This window comes from Typha angustifolia, chromosome 11 (genome assembly GCF_048772165.1).
Source record: "Typha angustifolia cultivar Huaian chromosome 11, ASM4877216v1, whole genome shotgun sequence".
NCBI lineage: Eukaryota > Viridiplantae > Streptophyta > Magnoliopsida > Poales > Typhaceae > Typha > Typha angustifolia.
In genome coordinates this window covers 5,403,898-5,424,252 of record NC_133249.1, presented here as the reverse complement: position 1 = coordinate 5,424,252, position 20,355 = coordinate 5,403,898, and the positions used below count along the sequence as shown (strand labels likewise).

The 20,355-nt window shown below is 34.4% G+C and overlaps 1 protein-coding gene and 1 long non-coding RNA gene across 8 annotated transcripts; one reads left to right on the top strand and one right to left on the bottom strand.

Annotated features, from left to right (window-relative positions):
* Nucleotides 1–2,862: 2,862 nt before the first annotated feature.
* Nucleotides 2,863–17,357, top strand: LOC140770465 (ABC transporter G family member 41-like). 4 transcript variants are annotated; one of them, XM_073111673.1, is made up of 25 exons: nt 2,863–3,067; nt 4,623–5,074; nt 5,183–5,306; nt 5,772–5,859; nt 6,089–6,171; nt 7,778–7,937; nt 8,030–8,106; nt 8,314–8,367; nt 8,451–8,541; nt 8,700–9,001; nt 9,098–9,379; nt 9,454–9,767; nt 9,873–10,033; nt 10,114–10,217; nt 10,315–10,468; nt 10,572–10,712; nt 10,917–10,987; nt 11,063–11,395; nt 11,494–11,784; nt 12,156–12,239; nt 12,990–13,123; nt 13,347–13,574; nt 15,690–15,861; nt 15,955–16,209; nt 16,642–17,357. In XM_073111673.1, the coding sequence occupies exons 2-25, from the start codon at nt 4,695–4,697 to the stop codon at nt 16,906–16,908; spliced, it is 4,350 nt and encodes a 1,449-aa protein (XP_072967774.1). In that variant the 5' UTR covers nt 2,863–3,067; nt 4,623–4,694; the 3' UTR covers nt 16,909–17,357. The 4 variants fall into 4 exon arrangements, with proteins under 4 accessions (XP_072967774.1, XP_072967772.1, XP_072967773.1 ...); XM_073111671.1 differs by having other exon boundaries at nt 2,914–3,067; nt 4,558–5,074; XM_073111672.1 differs by having other exon boundaries at nt 2,983–5,074.
* LOC140770466 (uncharacterized) lies at nt 2,911–19,136 on the bottom strand. 4 transcript variants are annotated; one of them, XR_012106032.1, is made up of 7 exons: nt 18,961–19,136; nt 16,099–16,231; nt 14,044–14,370; nt 10,527–10,618; nt 8,021–8,151; nt 6,627–6,692; nt 2,911–2,985 (listed from the first exon to the last, which is right to left on the bottom strand). It is a non-coding gene; the product is annotated as an uncharacterized lncRNA (long non-coding RNA). The 4 variants fall into 4 exon arrangements; XR_012106033.1 differs by lacking the exon at nt 6,627–6,692 and having other exon boundaries at nt 2,924–2,985; XR_012106031.1 differs by lacking the exons at nt 2,911–2,985; nt 6,627–6,692 and adding an exon at nt 7,768–7,904 and having other exon boundaries at nt 14,044–14,382.
* Nucleotides 19,137–20,355: the final 1,219 nt, after the last annotated feature.

The window sequence follows — 20,355 nt, the reverse complement described above, 5'->3', positions numbered from 1 at the left end:
ATGTTCTAACTCGGTTCAGGAAGCTGTTTTTGTAATTTGGAGAGCAGCTCTCTCGCCTCGCCTTAGCTGCGTATGATTATCGTGATACACTCTCCACCGATCGCACTATCAACTACCCCCACCGACGCCTTATTTATCGAGCCAGATCCCGGTGAATTTGGTGGGGAGAGATTTATCTTCTTTCTCCCATTTCTCCCATAGGGTTTCCTTATAACGGCTAATCCATTTATATCTGCTGAAGTCCCCCCCCCCCCCCCCCCACGCTAGTGAGTTTGCTTAAATTAAACACTGGCAGTTCGTTTTCGGATCCCAGTGAACCTGGTGGAGAGAGATTCATCCTTCTCTCTCCCATATGGTTCCCTCATAACGGCCAACAACTGTTTTGGCCTATTCCAATCCATCTTGTATGCTGAAGTCTTAGCTCTCAAAGATACAGAAATATCACCCACTTGGGGATTAACAATGTCTCTATACTCCTGGCCTCAACTCGCCATATTTTGTGGCTACTCTCATCGACGATTGCATGTATCTGAGCCTTTTGTATTCCTATTTTAAATTCAATATTGTATACCGTGAAGGTAACAGGGCAGTCGATTGGCTGACGAACTATAGTAGGAAGGGTCTTTTCCTGAACCTTAGGCATGCTTTTGCATGCTGATACTACATGCGCTTACCGTAAGCGTGAAAGTTAAGTAATACGTGTTTTTTTTTTTCTCTTAAAAGAATTTTATAGCTTTAAATACAATTTTTCACATGTAAATAATTTTTTTCTTTTTAATTTTACTTTGTGACCAGAAAATATGATAGAAATATAGTTTGATTAAGGATAGTAATCTAGTCTTTAGTCAAGTCCGACTTGGATCTGAATTATTAGCCATCCTTTTGACCAGACAAGGGGAAAGAATGATTTCATAGACAATTTCGAAATTTTATTAATAACACCGTAGATTTTTACTTTTATTATTATTTACATCATATACATTTATTATTTAATATATAATACTTTCAAAAATAAATAAAAATTTGGGCCTCTTATGTATTTTTACCTCCTCGCCTGTAGGTAAATTTAAATTTAAATAATTTAAATATAGGTAACAAATATTTTGTTTATTCTTTGTGTAACACATTTAATAAACAAATCGTATTCAAATTGATTTGATTTTGACCCGAATTCGATTCAATCGAATCCGACATGATTTGACCCGATTGCCATCCCCATCCTCATTCCTCTTCTTTTTAGAAGCAAAGATTTTTTTTTTTCCTTATCTCCTTCTTAGACAATTATTTTAGCCCCCAAATCTTTTGTTTTCAACTGCTTTATGGCAAATAATAGAGAGATAAAAAAAGAAAGAATAGATTTCTTTTTAAAGTTCTTCACCTTAGAAGGAAGAGGGATTTTCCATATTTTGTAGTGATAATAAGAGTTTTGGCATTGAGAAATCAAGGAAGTTGTAATTAAATTTAAAGGTATCTTTTGTTACTTAAAAATACCGCTGATGTGTGGATAGTGGAGAAATGTCAAAGAGTGAAAAGTAATTGCAAAAGTCTTTGGAGGATATGAATGACTCGCTTACATTTGATTAATTTAACTTAAAAGGAATAACAAGACTTTTAATAATTCCAAACCTAAGATGCCTCGGGAGCTAGTTTATTGAATTAATGAGTTATTTATCTATTAAACAAGCCTAAAAGGGAAAGACGTCTAAAAAACAGTTTGGCTGTTGATGTATACACAGAGCAAGGATACCATTGAAATTAATGACTAGATATCCGACAGCTAGTGTCGCTTATTCTTTTGTTTCTTATAATTACCTTTGCTAGTTTTAGTAGTGTTATAACCTCACGGGTTGTGTAGATGTTATACGTAAGTCCAAGATTTAGCTTTTCTCAACCCAAAAAAATAAAAATAAAAAGTGTACAAGTATACATATAATAAAATCCCTAATTTTTATTTTTGTGGTACCCAAAATAGTACTTTATATAATATTAATTATCTTGATCATATTATTTATTTTTGAGATGTTCTCCTCCACAATCACACTTTTTTTTCAAAGAGGCAAAGGGATCATTCCTCATTAACCCTTTTGAAAATAATTATAGCAGCCTAACTTTTTGTCCCAATATAAAAGTAAAGGGAAAGAAGAGACATGTCTCTTAAAGTATCTTCTTTTCCCTAATATGGTTTGAGTGGTTGAGCATCCTGATGCAGACTCCATTATGCACTGTTGCAGCACTTGACATGTTTCTATCAATATTCTGGTAAAAATTAAATTGCCAATCAACATCATTGGAGGGTGTTAACCACATATATATTAAAAGGCAGGATGTTTAATGCAAATTTTCCTTCATTTCCATTTGATTCATCTCTCATAGATATGCTAATCTAGTGAAACTAGTCATGATTTGGAAAGCCATTGCCACCCTCTACAAGAAGATTCCCATTTGGAGGAGCTTTTACTTTTAGCAACAGAAATTTAGGGATGATGGACATACTAGATCATTCCACTAATGATGATAGTGGAGCACATTGGGGGTGTTTGGCAACCCTCAAATTACTGCAAACAGTTAGCTAATATGAATCTAAATCAACTCTATCACAATCAAATACTGGAATATAACAAGAGAAAAACTAGGAAATGTCACAAAAAAAGGCAAAGTTGACAAAAAAAAAAGTCAATAATGTGAGGTGTGAGACTGAAAAAAAGATTCTTATATTGATGATGGCTAAGTACATGGAAACATTGACACAGTTCTAATTACAACAGATGTGATGTTTCTCTTACATGCACAACCAACTTATATATATAACCATCGGCACAACTAACTTAAAAACATCCTTTCTCAACCAAAAAAAAAAAAGAAAAAAATAAAAACATCAGAGAGATTTCTATAGGACAGCTCTTCATCCATAACAAAGAGAGGGTGATGAATGGCCTTTGTTGCAGCATTACAGGATAAATATCATGGTGCTTGCAGAATATGGTTCTGAAGAAATAAAATCACACAGTTTGTAGAAGAAGAGATCGCATTCGAGTAACATTCACATTAAAAAGAATTATCATGATAGGTATGTCATCCTTTTTCCAAGCATTACAATACTTTAACCTTCTATTGTTTTAAGAGACCAAAAAAGAAGAAAAGCTTTCCTCTTAAAAGGAAACAAAAAAGAATTATTCCTTAAAGCCTGAGATATATTATTCAAGTGCATAGCATATATAGACATACATATACTGATATACATATCTGCATGCATAATAGATATACATACAGTTTGTTCAAACTACTTTTCTCAGTGCTGTAACTTATCGAAAACATAGAGTGCAAGGATGGAATCCATGGAACAGTCTTCAATTGTCATCAGATATCAACACCACAGCATTATAGATTTCAAGTCTAGTAAGCTTAACACTTCTATCTTAGATGGAGTCTGAGGTGATACTATGTATTCTTTCAAGCTTAACACTTTTTGAGCATTGTATAGAATAGTCTTTGTTGAATCATTACATCGTAAAGCACCAAATTGATATAAAAAATTGGTTAGTAAAATGACGTTTCTGAAAATTAAAAAAATTTAAGAAGTCAAAACTTAGTACTGCACCCAACTGAAGTACTCTAATTATTGAAATCTCATGTGGTAGGTGTTTAAGGCCTTTTGAGAATAAATAGGAAAATTATGGACCTACTTAAGTTTATTTATATTTCAAGTGTTTGGTTTGCCACAACGTAATGATTGCCTTAAGTAAGAAATGATGTTGGTTATTTTTTATGTCAATAAACCATATTTCCCCTATGAGATATATTAGTTCTAATGTATTTAATATAATTAAAATTCTGTGCCTAAGTAATGTTAAAAAGGTTATTTTGGTAAAGGGAATATTAATTTTATTCATATTAACAATAATATTATTGGTTTATAGTAAAATATTATACTTATTATTTTATAAGGACATATTTGTTACTTTGGATAGTGTAGAAATGTTAATTGGTAACTATGTTCCTTATACTTATGTGCATAAGTTTATCACATCTCTTCATCTGTAATAGTAATTCGTGCATAAATTATCATGTTACCTACCTTATGCAAAGTTTTGACTAAAGTGCATATAAATGCGTGTTTGTTTGCAAAGCATGTATAAAGGAGATGTAATTCACAAATAAGTTTCTCCTATGCACCAACCAAACACTATCTTAATAGAGAAAATAATGCCAACTAGAATTGCTTTGGCAAGAGATATTTAGACAACAATTATATCATAAACAATGACTGAAAACTTTGTGGACTCTAACCAACAGATGTATGATGTTAAGATGCTGAATCCACCCCCATTACAAAGTTATCAATTTTATAACCAGGGCATATCAGGAATTCCAAAATATTTTAAAGCAGAAGATAAATAAAGTAGATGAATGTCTGCTCAGTGCTCAGTAATACATAATTCAGTTAGGAACCTTCGGCTACTTTCCACTGTTAGAAAAAACACTTATGCTTGAAAGAGAATATCTTGTGTTACTTTGAGTCAACTTTCCATAACTTAAATTTTATAATGTACCAATCAGATATCAAGCTACAGTAATCATTCATGACTGCTGATGTAATGCCTCTCGTCATCTTACTATTTAAGGCGTAAAAGAAGGGTGTGTATATATATATATATATATATATCTTTTGAGAGAATAAAAGATTTCTAAGAAGAATGGCTGAGATAGTAGGCAGAAATGCAGCTGAGAGCTCTGATAGGGAACTAGAAGTAAGCAGGAGTACAAGGTCCCCAACACAAGTTGCTGATTCAAATTTATGCAGAAAGTGTAGCACTTCAGCAACTGAGGATAATTATAAGTACGAGTTGAAATGGGCAGAAATTGAAAGGCTACGAACGTATGAACAAACAAGAACATCAATATTTGATCAGTTCAACAATGTTATAAATGGTGATTCAGAACAGGAAGAGAAGGAAGCAACAGAGGTTACGAAGTTAGGGGCATTAGAAAGGCACACATTCATTGAGAAACTAATAAAGCATATTGAGCATGATAACCTTCGGTTGTTGCAGAAGCAAAGAGAGAGAATAGACAGGTAGGCTCATCTTCCTATGTCATGCAAGATTTTTATGTACACAAAATCAGATAGCGGTGGCTTGTTTATTTCATATAATTGTATCTAACATTCACATTGTTTTTACAGAGTAAATGTGAACTTGCCCACCATAGAGGTGAGATACAGAAATCTACATGTTGAAGCAGAGTGTGAAGTAGTCCAAGGGAAGCCCTTACCAACCTTATGGAACAGTGCCAAGCTCATGGTCTCAGTAAGCAAGAAGCTAAATTTGTTGTTCTTATTGTTAGATGAGTATGGATTAACCTTCTATACTATGCTCGTGATGGGGCGAATTTGCATAATTAGATCCACCATCAAGAGTGTCTTCCAAGCTGTTTGGCCAATATATTTTGCAGGAATATTCTAACAACTAGATTACTGCCTTAGTTTGCATAGAAAATGTAGAACTGATAAAACAGTCGCACTACACCGATATTTCATGTTTCAGGGGCAAAGCCCTTGGTAGTAAAATATAACAATAAGATTCTAAAGGTTTGCACAAGCTAATTCATTGTATCAACTACCACAAGATGAAATGCAAAGAAATAGTTTAGGGAGGTCTAACAAATGACACTACTTGAGTTGCTAATGTGCAATGCCAGTAAAATGTATTTGTATTGAGCAGGCCTTTCAGTTGCTAATCTGCGATGCAGTAATGTGTATTTCTATTAACCAGGTTCTTGCCAAGTTGCCAGGCTTGAAGCCCCAAGAAGCTAAGATTAGGATTTTAAAAGATGTCAATGGGATCATCAAGCCCTCCAGGAAAGTACTTCAAGTTAAATATATGTTTATTTCAAAACATAATTATTGCCCTTCGTTCTTGAACAAAAGTGCTACTCTCTTGAAGGCTGTTTGCAAAGTTCTCTGGGACACAACTATATTATCCTTACTATATCATCCTTATACAGAAATAAAACAAATTAGCAATATTATGTTCTTATTGTGTTTTACATAAAGATAGTTTTGACTCACAGATTTCACAGGTCTGCAGGATGACTCTTCTACTTGGACCCCCAGGATGTGGAAAAACCACCCTATTACAAGCACTAGCTGGGAGACTGGACAAATCGCTTAAGGTTTGTAATCTTGTATCTTTTGACTTGCTTCTTAAATGCTATCTGTACAAATTAAGGGGTTTTGTTCCCCTAAGAAAAGAACACAAATCCACAAGTAGTTGAAATTCCTTGATCCTTCATTAACAATAGTTTGTTAGTGAACACAAACCAAGAAAGGCACACTGCATGGTAGGTAAGATTGGCACTAGGTAACATCCTGAAAGACAATTGATTTTTGGGCTTTAATGGGTCAGGTTTAGTAAAGACAAGTTATAATTCCAAATCAGTTATAATATGTCTCAACCAGCTTAAAGCATAATATAAATCTGGTGAGATATAACCCAACAGAACCCCTATTATAACGCATTGATGAAGCAAGTGGAGATAAGTAGACAAAACCAGTTACAGTACCAAGTCCAAACCTATCAGCCTATCCTTGCAGTAATAAAACAAGATCGAATATCACATATTCTAACCTGGTGAGGTAACAACAAAGAAAGAAGTTGGCAGTGTTGTGGCATTCTGCTTTCTTCCCAGAAGCTCTAGCAGAAAGTTTATCATATCAAAAAATGAAGGCTAAAGCAACTTGTAAGAAGTCTATTGCAAGTTGATAACAAAATTAAATAATTCAAATCATAAAATATTGATCAAGGATTGTTGTGCCGGTCAACACATGTCGTGCCGTCAACACATGTTGTGCCAAGGGTGTGCCAGCACGTGGCATGGGCAATAGCACTCCACTGTGCTGCAGCATGTCATCCCATGCCAAGTTGCACAGCCTACGTTGCTTGTATCGCTTGATACAGATAGAGCACTGAGAGGGACATCCTGAGTGGCACGTGATATGTATTTAGCTTAGTCAAAGAGACCCCTTTTTGAGATCTCTTTGCAGGTAATATCCCAAACCAAAAAAAGAAAGAAAATGAGGAAAAAGAGTGACCTATGAAAAGAGGTCGACCCAAGGATAGGAACTTCAAGTTCCATCAAAAGATATGATTTTCTTAATTTCTCTTCCCATTTCCCTTGATTTTAAAAAAAAAAATGAGATTAATGACTGTAGATGTAGCAAAATGAAGCTAAAATTTGATACTATATGTTGAATCATATTTTTATTTGGTTTCTATTTGACTATTGTTATATTTAGATCTTTTACAATGTCATCTAGAAATAAAAAAAACTCTAATGTAGACTTTAATACATAACAAATAGAACTTAAAATATGTATCAGTACCATAAAAACCTACTTAGAGGCATGCCAGCGACACAGTAGTTGTGCTAACGGGGTATTAGCACGGCATGTGCCACTTGCACAAACAATCCTTGGTTACTGATATCCCATGTAATTTATCATTATCTTCTAACATTTTGATGCCTATGATGAACCACATTGAAATCCTAGATGTGCATGTTCAGTCAGGCATCAATAGACTATAGACTTCACGTTTTTTTCTTTTTGTTGTTGTTTTTTTTTAAGTTTTTATTAAATATATTGGATAGAAACATGATTGAATATATATATACCCACAAAATACAGTTAGGAGTGAGAACTTTGATCATCTTAACATTTTCAGCATTTAAGGATGAAACTTACAATCTCTGACCATAACTCAGCAAGTTCTTTTCATAGGTAACTGGAGAAGTTGAATACAATGGCTATAAATTAAATGAGTTTGTTCCTGAGAAAACATCAGCTTATGTAAGCCAATATGATCTGCATACTCCTGAGATGACAGTAAGAGAGACATTGGACTTCTCTGCACGATTTCAAGGTGTTGGTACCAGAGCAGGTAAGGACACTAAATGTCAAGCTATCTTGCAATTGAAATTAAAGTTGACCATAGAGAATCATCATGAATTACTGATCATGTACCTCGTGAAGAAATTATGAAGGAAGTCTGTAGAAGGGAGAAGCAGGCAGGAATAATCCCCGATCATGATATAGACACATATATGAAGGTGAAGCATAGTTGCTATTTTCCACTTCTCATGATAGCATACGATCTGTATGAATGGATTCAACAAGATTAGAAATGCAATCATCTCTATATACAGGACTCAAATTTCCAATGATGCAAATAACATGAGCTTAAAGTTGACAGTCATCATAATAAAATACAGATCACCATGTTTTCTTGTGTCTGAGAATAAAATTTGTTGTTATAGGCAATATCTGCAGAGGGACTACAAAGTAGTCTCCAAACAGATTACATTTTGAAGGTACTTACCTACTGATTATTGGACCAGTGAAGACATTGTAAGTAAGGTTTTCCATCCTTATATGGGATTTTCTTGTTTATTAGATCATGGGGTTGGACAAATGTGCAGACACAATGGTGGGGGATGCCATGATAAGTGGCATATCAGGAGGTGAGAAGAAAAGACTAACTACAGGTAACCTAGTGGGAAATTGATTCAATGCATTTGAATTACTTTTTCTTTAGAGCCAAGGAACTAATGGAAGAGTCATCATGTTTACTATTCAAACAAATTATGTTTCTTTTCTAACAGATTACTATTCATTTGATTTTTTTACTATTTGCATTTGCTAGGAGAAATGCTCATAGGACCAAGAAGAGCTCTTTTCATGGATGAAATATCGACTGGCTTAGACAGCGCTACTACCTTCCAAATTATCTCTTGCCTCCAACAATTGGCCCATGTTGCAGAATATACTGTTGTGGTTTCACTTCTGCAGCCAGCACCAGAGACCTATAATCTCTTTGATGACATAATCTTAATGGCAGAAGGAAAAGTTGTATACAATGGTCCTTGTAGTCATGTCCCGACTTTTTTTGGAGAGTGTGGTTTCAAGTGCCCAGAAAGAAAAGGAACAGCTGACTTTCTCCAGGAGGTATTAATGAATTCACAGCAATGCCATCAAGTGATTATGCTTCTATTTTCCTGCACACTGCCAAAATTAGCTCATCCAAATTCATATTATCTATAGGTTTTGTCCAAGAAGGATCAGGAGCAGTACTGGGTCCATCAGCGTGGTAATTACAGTTACATTTCTGTTGACCAATTTGCTGAAATGTTCAAATCACATAACATTGGGCAAAGACTAAATGAAGACCTATCAAAGCCTTATGACAAGTCCCAGTGTCATAAAGATGCTCTGTCATTCAGTTTATATTCATTGCCAAAATGGGAGATATTCAAAGCCTGTATGGCAAGGGAATTGCTTCTTATGAAAAGGAACTCATTTGTTTACATATCAAAAGCAACTCAGGTACTCCAAGGAATGTTTTATCATGTGCCTTTCATTCAAAAATCAAATTGATATATCTCTCCCTCATCTTGCAGATTGCCATTGTTGCAATCATCACTGGCACAGTATTTTTACGTACACAAATGGGGATTGACATACTTCATGCTAATTATTACCTGGGATCACTCTTCTTCTCACTCCTACTACTAATGGTAAATGGAAATCCAGAGTTACCTATGACAGTTTCTAGACTTTCAGTTTTCTACAAGCAAAGGGATCTTTACTTCTATCCTGCATGGGCATATGCAATTCCAGCTTCTATGCTAAAGATTCCGATCTCCTTACTAGAGTCGTTTGTTTGGACATCCCTTACTTATTATCTTATTGGTTATAGTCCTGAAGCAACAAGGCAAGTATTATTTGAGAATTAAATTCTTAAAAGCTTCTGCAAAGTTATTGTGCATGTGTCAAACTACTACCAGCTTAAATTCTCATATTCTTGTGATTAGTTTAGGTTCTTTCGCCAGCTTCTTCTATTATTTTTGGTCCATCAATTGTCAGTATCCATGTACCGGCTTGTCGCGTCATACTTCCAAACAATGGAGGCTTCTACATTTTCTGCTAGCCTGTGTATAGTGGTGCTTCTTCTACTTGGAGGCTTCCTTCTCCCTCATTGTAAGACAGTCTGTAGCTTTCCACTCCTCTAAGCAAATTGCAGAGATAATAATAGTGACGACACCACTTTTTTGTTGCAGACTCTATACCAAGTTGGTTAACATGGGGATTCTGGGTTTCTCCATTGACATATGCTGAGATAGCGCTAGCTCTAAACGAGTTTCTGGCACCACGATGGCAAAAGGTGAAAAGAACACTGATTAATTGGAGTCGCACATATGCTCAACTGACAAGTACCATCTAACTATTTCCTATCTGGTTATTATTATTGTAACTTATAGATCTCATTAGCACGCACAACAATTGGGCATCAAGTTCTGACAGCCCGTGGACTTAACTACAAGGGCTACTTTTACTGGATAGCAGTTGGGGCATTGTTTGGGTTCATCATATTGTTCAACACAGGATTTACTTTGGCCTTGACTTTTATAAGATGTAAGATTCATCTAAAGTTGATATGTATTGCTTGGAAAATATGCTTTAAAATACTCACATAAACATGCACATTTGCACCCCAATGCTGATAAGTTCTACACAGCTCCTGGAGTTTCCCGAGCTATCATCTCTCGTGAAAAGCTTGCTCAACTACAAGGAGAAAAAAATCTTGATAAACCAACAGATACAATGAATAAGACCAAAAGTGAATCCACAAGAAGTTCCACAGAACCTAAAAGAACTGGTAAGACGATTCTCTCCCCTTTTTATAAGATCAGAAAAAACATTACATGGCAGCTAAAGTGTGCCGCAGCCCTGGAACAATTGGTACATCGATTATGTCCCTTTTCAATAAGATTTGAAAAAAATATTACATGACAGAAAAAGTCAAAAGGGTTATATACTTGCATGGTGAATTAAACTAAAAATATTCTGGTTGATGGTGCAGGGAAGATGGTCTTACCCTTTATTCCCCTCACTGTAGCATTTTCAGATATAAATTACTACGTCGATACTCCGGTAATGCTGAGCTATTCATTACTTTAGGTACTTAGACCTTTGTGAACTGGCTTTCAGCTAATGCTTATTTTGTAGAAAATGAGACAACAAGACTACATGGAAAAAAGGCTTCAACTACTCCATAATATAACTGGCACTTTCCAGCCGGGAATTCTTTCAGCACTAATGGGTGTCAGCGGAGCAGGGAAGACTACCCTCTTGGATGTTCTTGCTGGAAGGAAAACTGGGGGCATACTTGAAGGAGAAATAAGAATCGGTGGATACCCTAAGGTACAAAAAACCTTCACTAGGATATCAGGTTACTGTGAACAGTTCGACATACATTCCCCACAAATTACAGTAGAGGAATCTGTAGCCTTTTCAGCTTGGTTGCGTCTACCTCCAGAAATAAATTCCAAAACAAGAAATGTAAGCTGCTTGTACAGAAAAGTATTTCTACTCAGTATATGGGTTTACTTACCATCAGATAATATGATGACGTTATGGGACAATCCTGTGATGTTCAGGAATTTGTAAATGAAGTTCTGGAAGCTATTGAACTTGATGAAATCAGAGATGCTTTGATTGGAAGACCAGGTGTCTATGGTCTATCTACAGAGCAACGGAAACGGCTAACAATAGCAGTAGAGCTTGTTTCTAATCCTTCCATTATATTTCTGGATGAACCAACTTCAGGGTTAGATGCTAGAGCAGCTGCAATTGTCATGCGTGCAGTGAAAATTGTTGCTGAAACAGGAAGGACAGTTGTTTGTACTATCCATCAACCAAGCATTGATATACTTGAGGCATTTGATGAGGTAACTTGTCTTCCTCTATTTTATTACTGAAAATCTAAAGATCTTACAAATTACAGCAAGAGGTCCTTGTAGGAAATTAAAGCTTTTCTTAAAAAACACCTGTTTTCACTTTTCAGTGGTTTGAAGGTATTAAATAAAATGCTGAAAACCAACTAGAAAAGTGCAAGGTAAATTATACAGGGCGGACCAAACTATACTGAAATGTCTATTCAAAGCAACAAAAACAGACCTACCTAAAATAAGAATTAGCATTTGGTTTAAGGTCTTCAATTATTAAAAAGATATTTGAAATTTCTTTTTATCTAGGCTTCTAGATAAAATAGCATGTTTTCTGTAAAAGACTATAAGTACCTTCTATTATCCTGTTACAGCTGATTCTGATGAAAAGGGGTGGGCAATTGATCTACTCTGGACCGCTAGGACGACACTCAAGTAAAGTTATTGAATATTTTGAGGCAAGTTCATGAACAAGATAGTTCTGTGATTATTTTTTAATTCTCAAGTTCACTCATGTACACTAACTTTTGCTTATTCGTGGAACAATGACAAGGTTCAATGAATTAAGACTAATTTACAAGTAGCTACAAGTGAATGCTCTGAAACTGTGAGAGCAAAAATACTAAGATATAGCCATCATAGTCCATCTGTTTTGCATATCCATGCAATTAACAGAAGAAGCTGGTGTAGAGGATAAAAGTTAAGAAGCCAGGATTTCCATCATTTTATCTTTTTTTTATATTCCCATCTATATATAAATAAAGAAGAATAATGGAATAACATATTAAAGTGACCAGCTTTAAATAAATATAGATGCTGATCCATAAACAAGCATCCAGGAATATCACTACTTAAGATAGTTGAATAATGAAAGCAAATATAGAAAAAAAGAAAAAAAGAAGGAAGAGACAATTATCATGGAGCCTTGTTCAATTATGTTTGAACCTAGAGATGAAGAACATTCATGTAATTCCTCAATTTGTAACCGACAATGTTTAGACTATTTTATATCAAATTGTCTTTCTTAAATTATCTCCAGTTATAAACTAGGGATAGAAAATGAAGGGCTCATCGAAAATTCAATCAAACAACAATATAGATATCCAATATAGTCTTACTAATGAGCTATTGGATTATTCTGTTGTATATAACTTATATCAAGGAGGACACTGAGAAAACTGCTTTACTGCTATCTTTTCCTTTCTCAGGGAATTTCCGGAGTGCCAAGAATAAAAAATAACTATAATCCAGCAACATGGATGTTAGAAGTTACCTCTCCATCAATTGAGACACAACTTCGAATAGATTTTGCACAAATTTACAGGGAATCTTCTCTTTATAAGTGAGTCTATTTTTTGTTTGTCTATTGTTTTCGAATTCATAGAAAAAAAAAATTTGTGAGCCACTGGTGCAGATACACTTTGGAGTTTGGAGTGTTCAAGATATCATAATACAAACTTCATATTATCTTATTGATTAGAAAATATGCTAGTGCCACCATATTATAGGCAGAATTAATGGCATCCTACTTACCAGTATCTTTAAATCTTACTTTCTACTTGAAGGGTCAATAAAGTGTTGGTCAAGAAGTTGAGCACACCACCTCATAATTCAAAGGACATTAGTTTTCCAAATCATTTTCCACAAAATGGCTGGGTACAGTTCAAAGCATGCCTGTGGAAGCAATGCTTGTCTTATTGGAGAAGTCCTTCATATAACTTGGTGCGGATAATATTTATGATTATCTCGTCCACAATATTTGCAGTACTATTCTGGAAGCATGGAAAACGAATGTAAGTGTTGATCTACTTCACATCTCACATTTCCAGCAGTTCGTATATTTTAATATCTTGAGGTGTTATATATGGCATATGTACAACATGACATGAATTGCTAACTAGCTACCTTAGAAGGGTATGAAAGCTTGCACATATATCCATATGACATATGTGCATCAGTCCAGTGAGAATCTAGGTAGGCCTACAGAGGCATGTACTAGGATATCTAAAGTACACCTATATCCTTTAATGTTTGAAAAATACCCCCTTACCCCTAACTATAAAAAGGAATCCAGAATTCAAAACTTAAACCATTTTCATGTCCACCAATGGCTGATGCCTTTATTATTTTGATTAGATGAATATCAAGTGGATAGTGGATTTATAAATTAAAAAAAGAGAAGAAGATACACTTGAAAAATCAAACCTCAGAGACATCCTTAGGACAAGAAGAGCCAGTGCTAGAAAGAAAATCTGCTCTTACCTGGGAGCCATGCATATTTGTCGGCTGTTAAGGGATCTTTTCTATTTACTGCATTCATATCTCTGTGAAAGCCCAAAATTTTCTCTTTGAGTTAATTCTCTCTGCTTTGCTCTCGAGTAGATATTTCAGCATACAACTTTCATTATTGCCATCCTCATTCATTCAGCATTTTCCCCTGACCTTACTCAACATCTTACAGAACATCCTAAAGTTGAAAGGCTCCAGAAAACAATGGCATACAGCATATTAGTAGCAATCAACTAGCATTAACCCTCGTCTTAGTCATGCTGAATTCTTGGCCAAAGCAAAATCAGGCAAGGAAGTATTCTGCAATCAAAGCTATAAACTGCCATTACTTTTCCTCGACATAAAGGCAGAAAAGAAGCATGTTAGATATAAAAGATAAAAATTACTTAAGATTTTAGAGTAGTTGATATATTAAACATGGTATTAGAGCAGGAGTTTCTACTTCAGAGTCAAACCCCACTAGGCTAAACTGTCATTTAAAATATAAAACCTTCACTACTAAATTGAAATCTACTTCTCAGTGCTATTACAACATCTTAAGCCAAGAAGTAAGGAGTGTTAGAATTAAATATGTTAATACTATTGCTTGCTTACAGCTTAACCTTTTAGAGTAGTTAATGATCTAACAATGAGAAAAAAAGACGACAAATTTGAACACTAGCAGTCAACAATACAATTAGTGATTACAATCTCTTGCCCTAAATCCTAATGGACTGAAAAATGTGAAAATTGAAAGGATAGATCTGTGAACCAAATAACCAAAGTGAGGGAAAAAACAAACCATTTTGCATAACTATAGCAATAAGAATGTTCTTCTTGAAGCTGCGCATTGGAGTAAACATCACATTGGCCCCAACAATTTCAAATAGAGTTAATTGCATTTTCCTCCCAAGTGGTTTGGTTCAATTTCACAAGTTCCTATGTATTTTCAACTTAAGCACATAACCCTCATATGGACTTTACTAAAATACAATAATAAATTTTTATCATATTTAACTACACTAGTGATCGAATTTAAAAATCCTTATTAAAAACAGAGTTGTAGAAGATTTGATAGCTTTCTAATACATATAAAATAATAATAGTAATAATAAGATTTTAGATAACAAAGATATGACAAGAACATATATATATATAATCAATATATTTATCATATCTTTATCATTTAAAATCTTATTTGTATTATATTAGAAAAGCCTATCAAATCCTCTACAACTTTGTCTCTGACAAGAATCTTCAAATACGATCTCTAATATGATCAAATACGATAATTAAGAAAAATGTTACACTTTAGTCATGACCATATAAGTGTTAACTGCTTAAGTTGAAAATACACGAATGTTTTATGAAATTTAAATCAAACTACAATGGTATGAAATACAATTTTCCCTTTTAAAAATTATTTTCCTAAGTCAGATCTAGTAGTTCTATTAAAAGTGACATTGAAAAACAAAACGTATCATCTTTTAGATAATCGCTATTGAATGTTTAAGATTCAAGATAGAAAGTAAGCGCAAAATTAAAAAACCCTTTGGCAAGGAAGTAGATTGCTGACAACAATGTTAGCTAACAACCAGAGTACAAATTACTAAATCTGTCATTCATTTCTTCTTTTGCAGAAACAACCAACAAGATCTGTTCAACATGCTGGGCTTAATGTATTCTGCCACTCTCTTCAATGGCATAAAAAACTGTGCATCTGTTCTACCATATATTGCAACTGAGCGTACAGTTGTATACAGGGAAAACTTTGCAGGAATGTACTCTCCGTGGGCCTACTCCTTTGCGCAGGTCTATATAATAAGGATCACCATAAACTATTATACAGGGAAGGATTACCATTTCCTGGATGTTGACCTGTATAAAACTTCTCTATTTTTCCAGGTAGCGGTCGAGATCCCTTATGTGCTAATCCAGGTAATATTGTTTCTTGTCATAGTATATCCAGCCATTGGATATGCCTGGACAGCATATAAGTTCTTCTGGTTCTTTTACACCATGTTCTGCACATTGCTGTATTACACATACCTTGGGATGATGCTAGCTTCCTTGACCCCGAACATTCAAATGGCATCAATATTAGCATCTGCCTGCTACCAATTGCAAAACATTTTTTCAGGCTTCATTGTGCCTAGTCCAGTAAGTTTGAACTTCACTTTTCCTTGTAAACAAATGAGATTTGCCAAATTATTAAGGAATTGAACATTATGAATCATCAATCATGATACCCTAGGTGCAAAGAAATCTGAATTGAATATACATCACACCTGCTATGTATCTATAGAATTCTAGCAGCTAAGATATAATGCAAGAGGTTTTCTTTTTATACATAAATCAGCTGTTGAAACTTCAAGCACAAAAAAATATGCCCAAGATTCAAGGTAAAGAAATATATATACAAACAAATATCACAAGGCATAGTGCTGTGTAAATATATTAGTTAGCAAGTAGCATGAATTTTGGTTACATTATGATTTGTTTATTGAAGGATGTTACTAAGGAGTCCTAATATGAACTCATGATGGCAACATATATGATACATAAAACTCACTCTAATTTTCTTGCTTGCAGCAAATTCCAAAGTGGTGGATTTGGTTTTATTACATCTGCCCCTTGTCCTGGGTAATAAATGGCCTATTTACTTCACAATATGGAGATTTACAAAAGGAGATAATGGTGTTGGGAGAAACCAAATCAGTTGCTTCATTCTTAGAAGATTACTTTGGGTTTCACCACAACCATTTAGGAGTGGTCGCTGTTGCCCTTCTCGCCTTCCCTTTATTCTTTGCTTCTCTTTTTGCCTTTTCCATAGCGAAAGTCAACTTTCAAAGGAGATAAAGGGAAGATCTACTCAATTGCACCTGTAATATACTGTCTGAAAAATGAAGTTGAACAAGACCTATGAAAATATCTCCAGTCTAGACTCCATAAGCCCTTAAACTCATTCAAAATTTTGTGCTAGTTGGTGATTCCATTCTTATTTGTCTCCAAAGTTTTCAGAATTATGAGAAAGCCATAACAAGTAGAAGAGAACAATCATATTAGAGTCCATACACATGCAAAGATATAATAATTTCTGGAAAAAACAGAACACTAATTTGGATTCTAATTTTGAAGCTGAGTACGCATATTTGGCTTAGAAACATTTGAGTAAGTTTATGAGTAGAATCAATGGAAGTTATGTGTTGTTAACAAAGATTTCTAAGAGGTGAAGAAAGTAACAGTTCATAACTTCATACCTGTGGTTGAAAAGGAAAGTAAAAAATGTATAATGGCTACACAAGAAGAAACTATTTTTTGTATTTTTCCCTATTTGTGATAAATGTTAACTGCCTTCTTGACCCAACTCTTCAAATTAAATCACATAAATGATGTCTGGAAAGATTATAGGTAATAAACAGGTAGCAGGTAATAATCAGAAAATAGGAAGTTGGGTGAGCAAAAGGTAAAGGGAACTAAGTTAGTGAAATAAGTTCTCGACCAATTTATGGATTTACAAATACAGATATCAAATATAAGAGGGTTATTGTACATTAGAAGGAATCTAGAGAAGTACAATATCATATTTCTAGATTAACAAATGACTTGGTAAATGAGATGATCAATTTATTGCTCTCCTTGAGATTAGAAATTAAGTTGCTGAAATAAGGATTCATTGAAGTCAGTAAACTTAAAACCAAAGATATTAATGCAAATTACTGAATCATTTAACAATGCAACAGCTTATATGCCATGTCAAGTTGTAGTGACACTGTCACACCTCGTGAACAAAACCAAGGAGTGCAAACAGTATAAATTAAATGGTGTATTTATACCAGCATTAAATTATTCATTTCAAGAGCCAAAACATGGGAGTGACACCAGTACCAATAAAATGGTGTCATCATACCAGCAGTAAACTATTCACTTTAACAACACTATATTCAAAGAGAAAACTGCCAAAATAGTACAATTATCACAAATGCCGCTCCTTAAAATCTTCATACTATTGTCTCATAACTTGACCACTATATGTTAATACAATTAAAGCAAGTGAGAAGCTTCTAAGTTGCATTACTTCTCCCCAGAATCCTTGGGATTCTCAGGATGGAATACACTTCAAATCAGACTATTCCCTCATAATGCAATTGCCCCTCTTAGGAAAGCCAGGCTGAAAATAAATAAACAGTTCATATAAAATTGATTAACACCACTCAGTATGTTCTACCACCAACTTCAAAAATTTGCCAGCTTAAAGTTTTACAATAATATTGTACAGAGGTCGGTTTCTAAGGTGTTTCAGCACCGAAATTTGTTTGGAATCTGCTATTTGAGGTGTGAACCATCCCAGGGCTACCTTATGTACAAAACCAAGTCTGCACCACCTACCTTCTTTAACAGTTTAGTAGCTTAGATGTTTCTCTGTTGACTCTTGAAACTCTGCTAGCTCAGAATCTAGCTTTTGCCTAGAGATCACTTCATTCTGGTGCTTAAATGTCTGAGTTCATACAGAAGTTTTCTATTAAAGGTGTCTGCATACAAATGGCTGCAGTTACACTATATTCATACCCTCTCTCAAACACTGCAACTACAAAAAGAAATTTCTTCAACAGACGATTGAAAACTTAATTTTGTCAAAATTTGGGGATTCAGTAATCTGTACCAATGCTTCAATTAGCAAGAAGCACTTCCTTTAATAATTTGAATTGTTGAGAAAAGAATCAACCTTAGCAACAGTACGACGCACAGTAAGAGATACAATTTAGGAACATTCAGACCAGTTCCAAAGACTCATCTAGCTCTTTCTAATGATCACAGATAAAATAATGCCATTCAAAAAGGAACTTTTACTTCATGCATCTACATTACAATAAGAAAAGAGATGATAAAGAGATCGACATATCTACTTACTTTTAGGGATCCACTGGAGTCCGAGGATGAAGCCTAAAGTACAATGACATAGGACTAGGGTTAGGTTTAGGCTTATGATTTGATCGAGAAGGGATGGTGGACTTGGAAGGGGAGAAACACCGGTGCAGAAAGATTAAAAAAAAAGGTCTTTGCTTTCCCAGTGAGTTCTTCGAAAGAATCCGTTTCCAAGAACATAGATTCGAATATAAGCCCTTTAATTCATAAATTATGGTTTTAAGGATTCAATCCGGGCTATTTCCATAAAAAAAAGGTCTTTAATTTTAGTAATTGCAAGATTGGCTCATGAAACTAAAAATATTTATTTTTTATATCAGATACATATATTTTTATAATAAAATATATATATTTATATAAGAGATGTGCACAATAACTTATTTTTATTATTTTAAAAATTAAAACATTTTTTTTAATGCAGTTGACTTTTTTAAGCCTCCCAATTCTAAAAGCCCCCAAAAATAGTGAGAAGAAGAGTAAAACTAATTTTTCTAAAAATTATTTCCATTTGCATTCCTTTTTCTCTTTTTTTTCCTATCCCCATGCTTTGCTCTTAGAAATTGAGTGTACTAATATTCGACATTATTTACATAAAAAGTCAACGGAAAAGAAAGAGTTCAATCTTGTTATGTGCAAATGCTCTGAAGAAAGTTCTACTGATTAGGCCACCAAAATGACACTTTCTAATGAATGTCCCTTGGGTTAGTTGCCTATTTAATTTTCAAAAAAAAATACATCATGTAACATTTTGTGATTAAATTTTAAGCGTTCTAAGAACTATTTTATATAAATAAATAAAAAAAATCTAGATGGAAACAGCAATAGATCAAGAGTTGTAGGTATATTTAATACAACAACAATGTTTAACCCGGTGAATGCTTAATGTTATCCACTGATATAGATAACCACCACCCAATTTTCTTACAGGTTACATACATTATACCATGCCACCATTTTGATGGCTAGAACCAGCCTGACAAGATATCTCCAGCACCTAAAACCCCAAAAAAATGGAAATAAAATCATAACAATGGTAGACTTGACTTCTCATGTGCTTTGCCCTTCTTTACATACCCATGCAAACCACAAAATTTGGAAGTATCCTGTTACTAGTTAATATAAGATAAAATACATTGCTAGAAGATGCAAACAACTGCTGTCTTAACAATGTATGCAGACATTCATATTCCAGGTCTCCATAGAGGAAACAAGTAAAGATTCTACTTTCTATAAACAAAGTCCAAAAGGAGAAGAGGCACAGAATGAATAATCTCAGTGCCCAGAGCAGTTAGCCATCCTGGGCCAGTCTACATCTGAGGCTTGCGAAAGCTGACTCGAGCTGTGTGAATCAGCTTGCTTCAATCTGAGCCAGCATGAGCC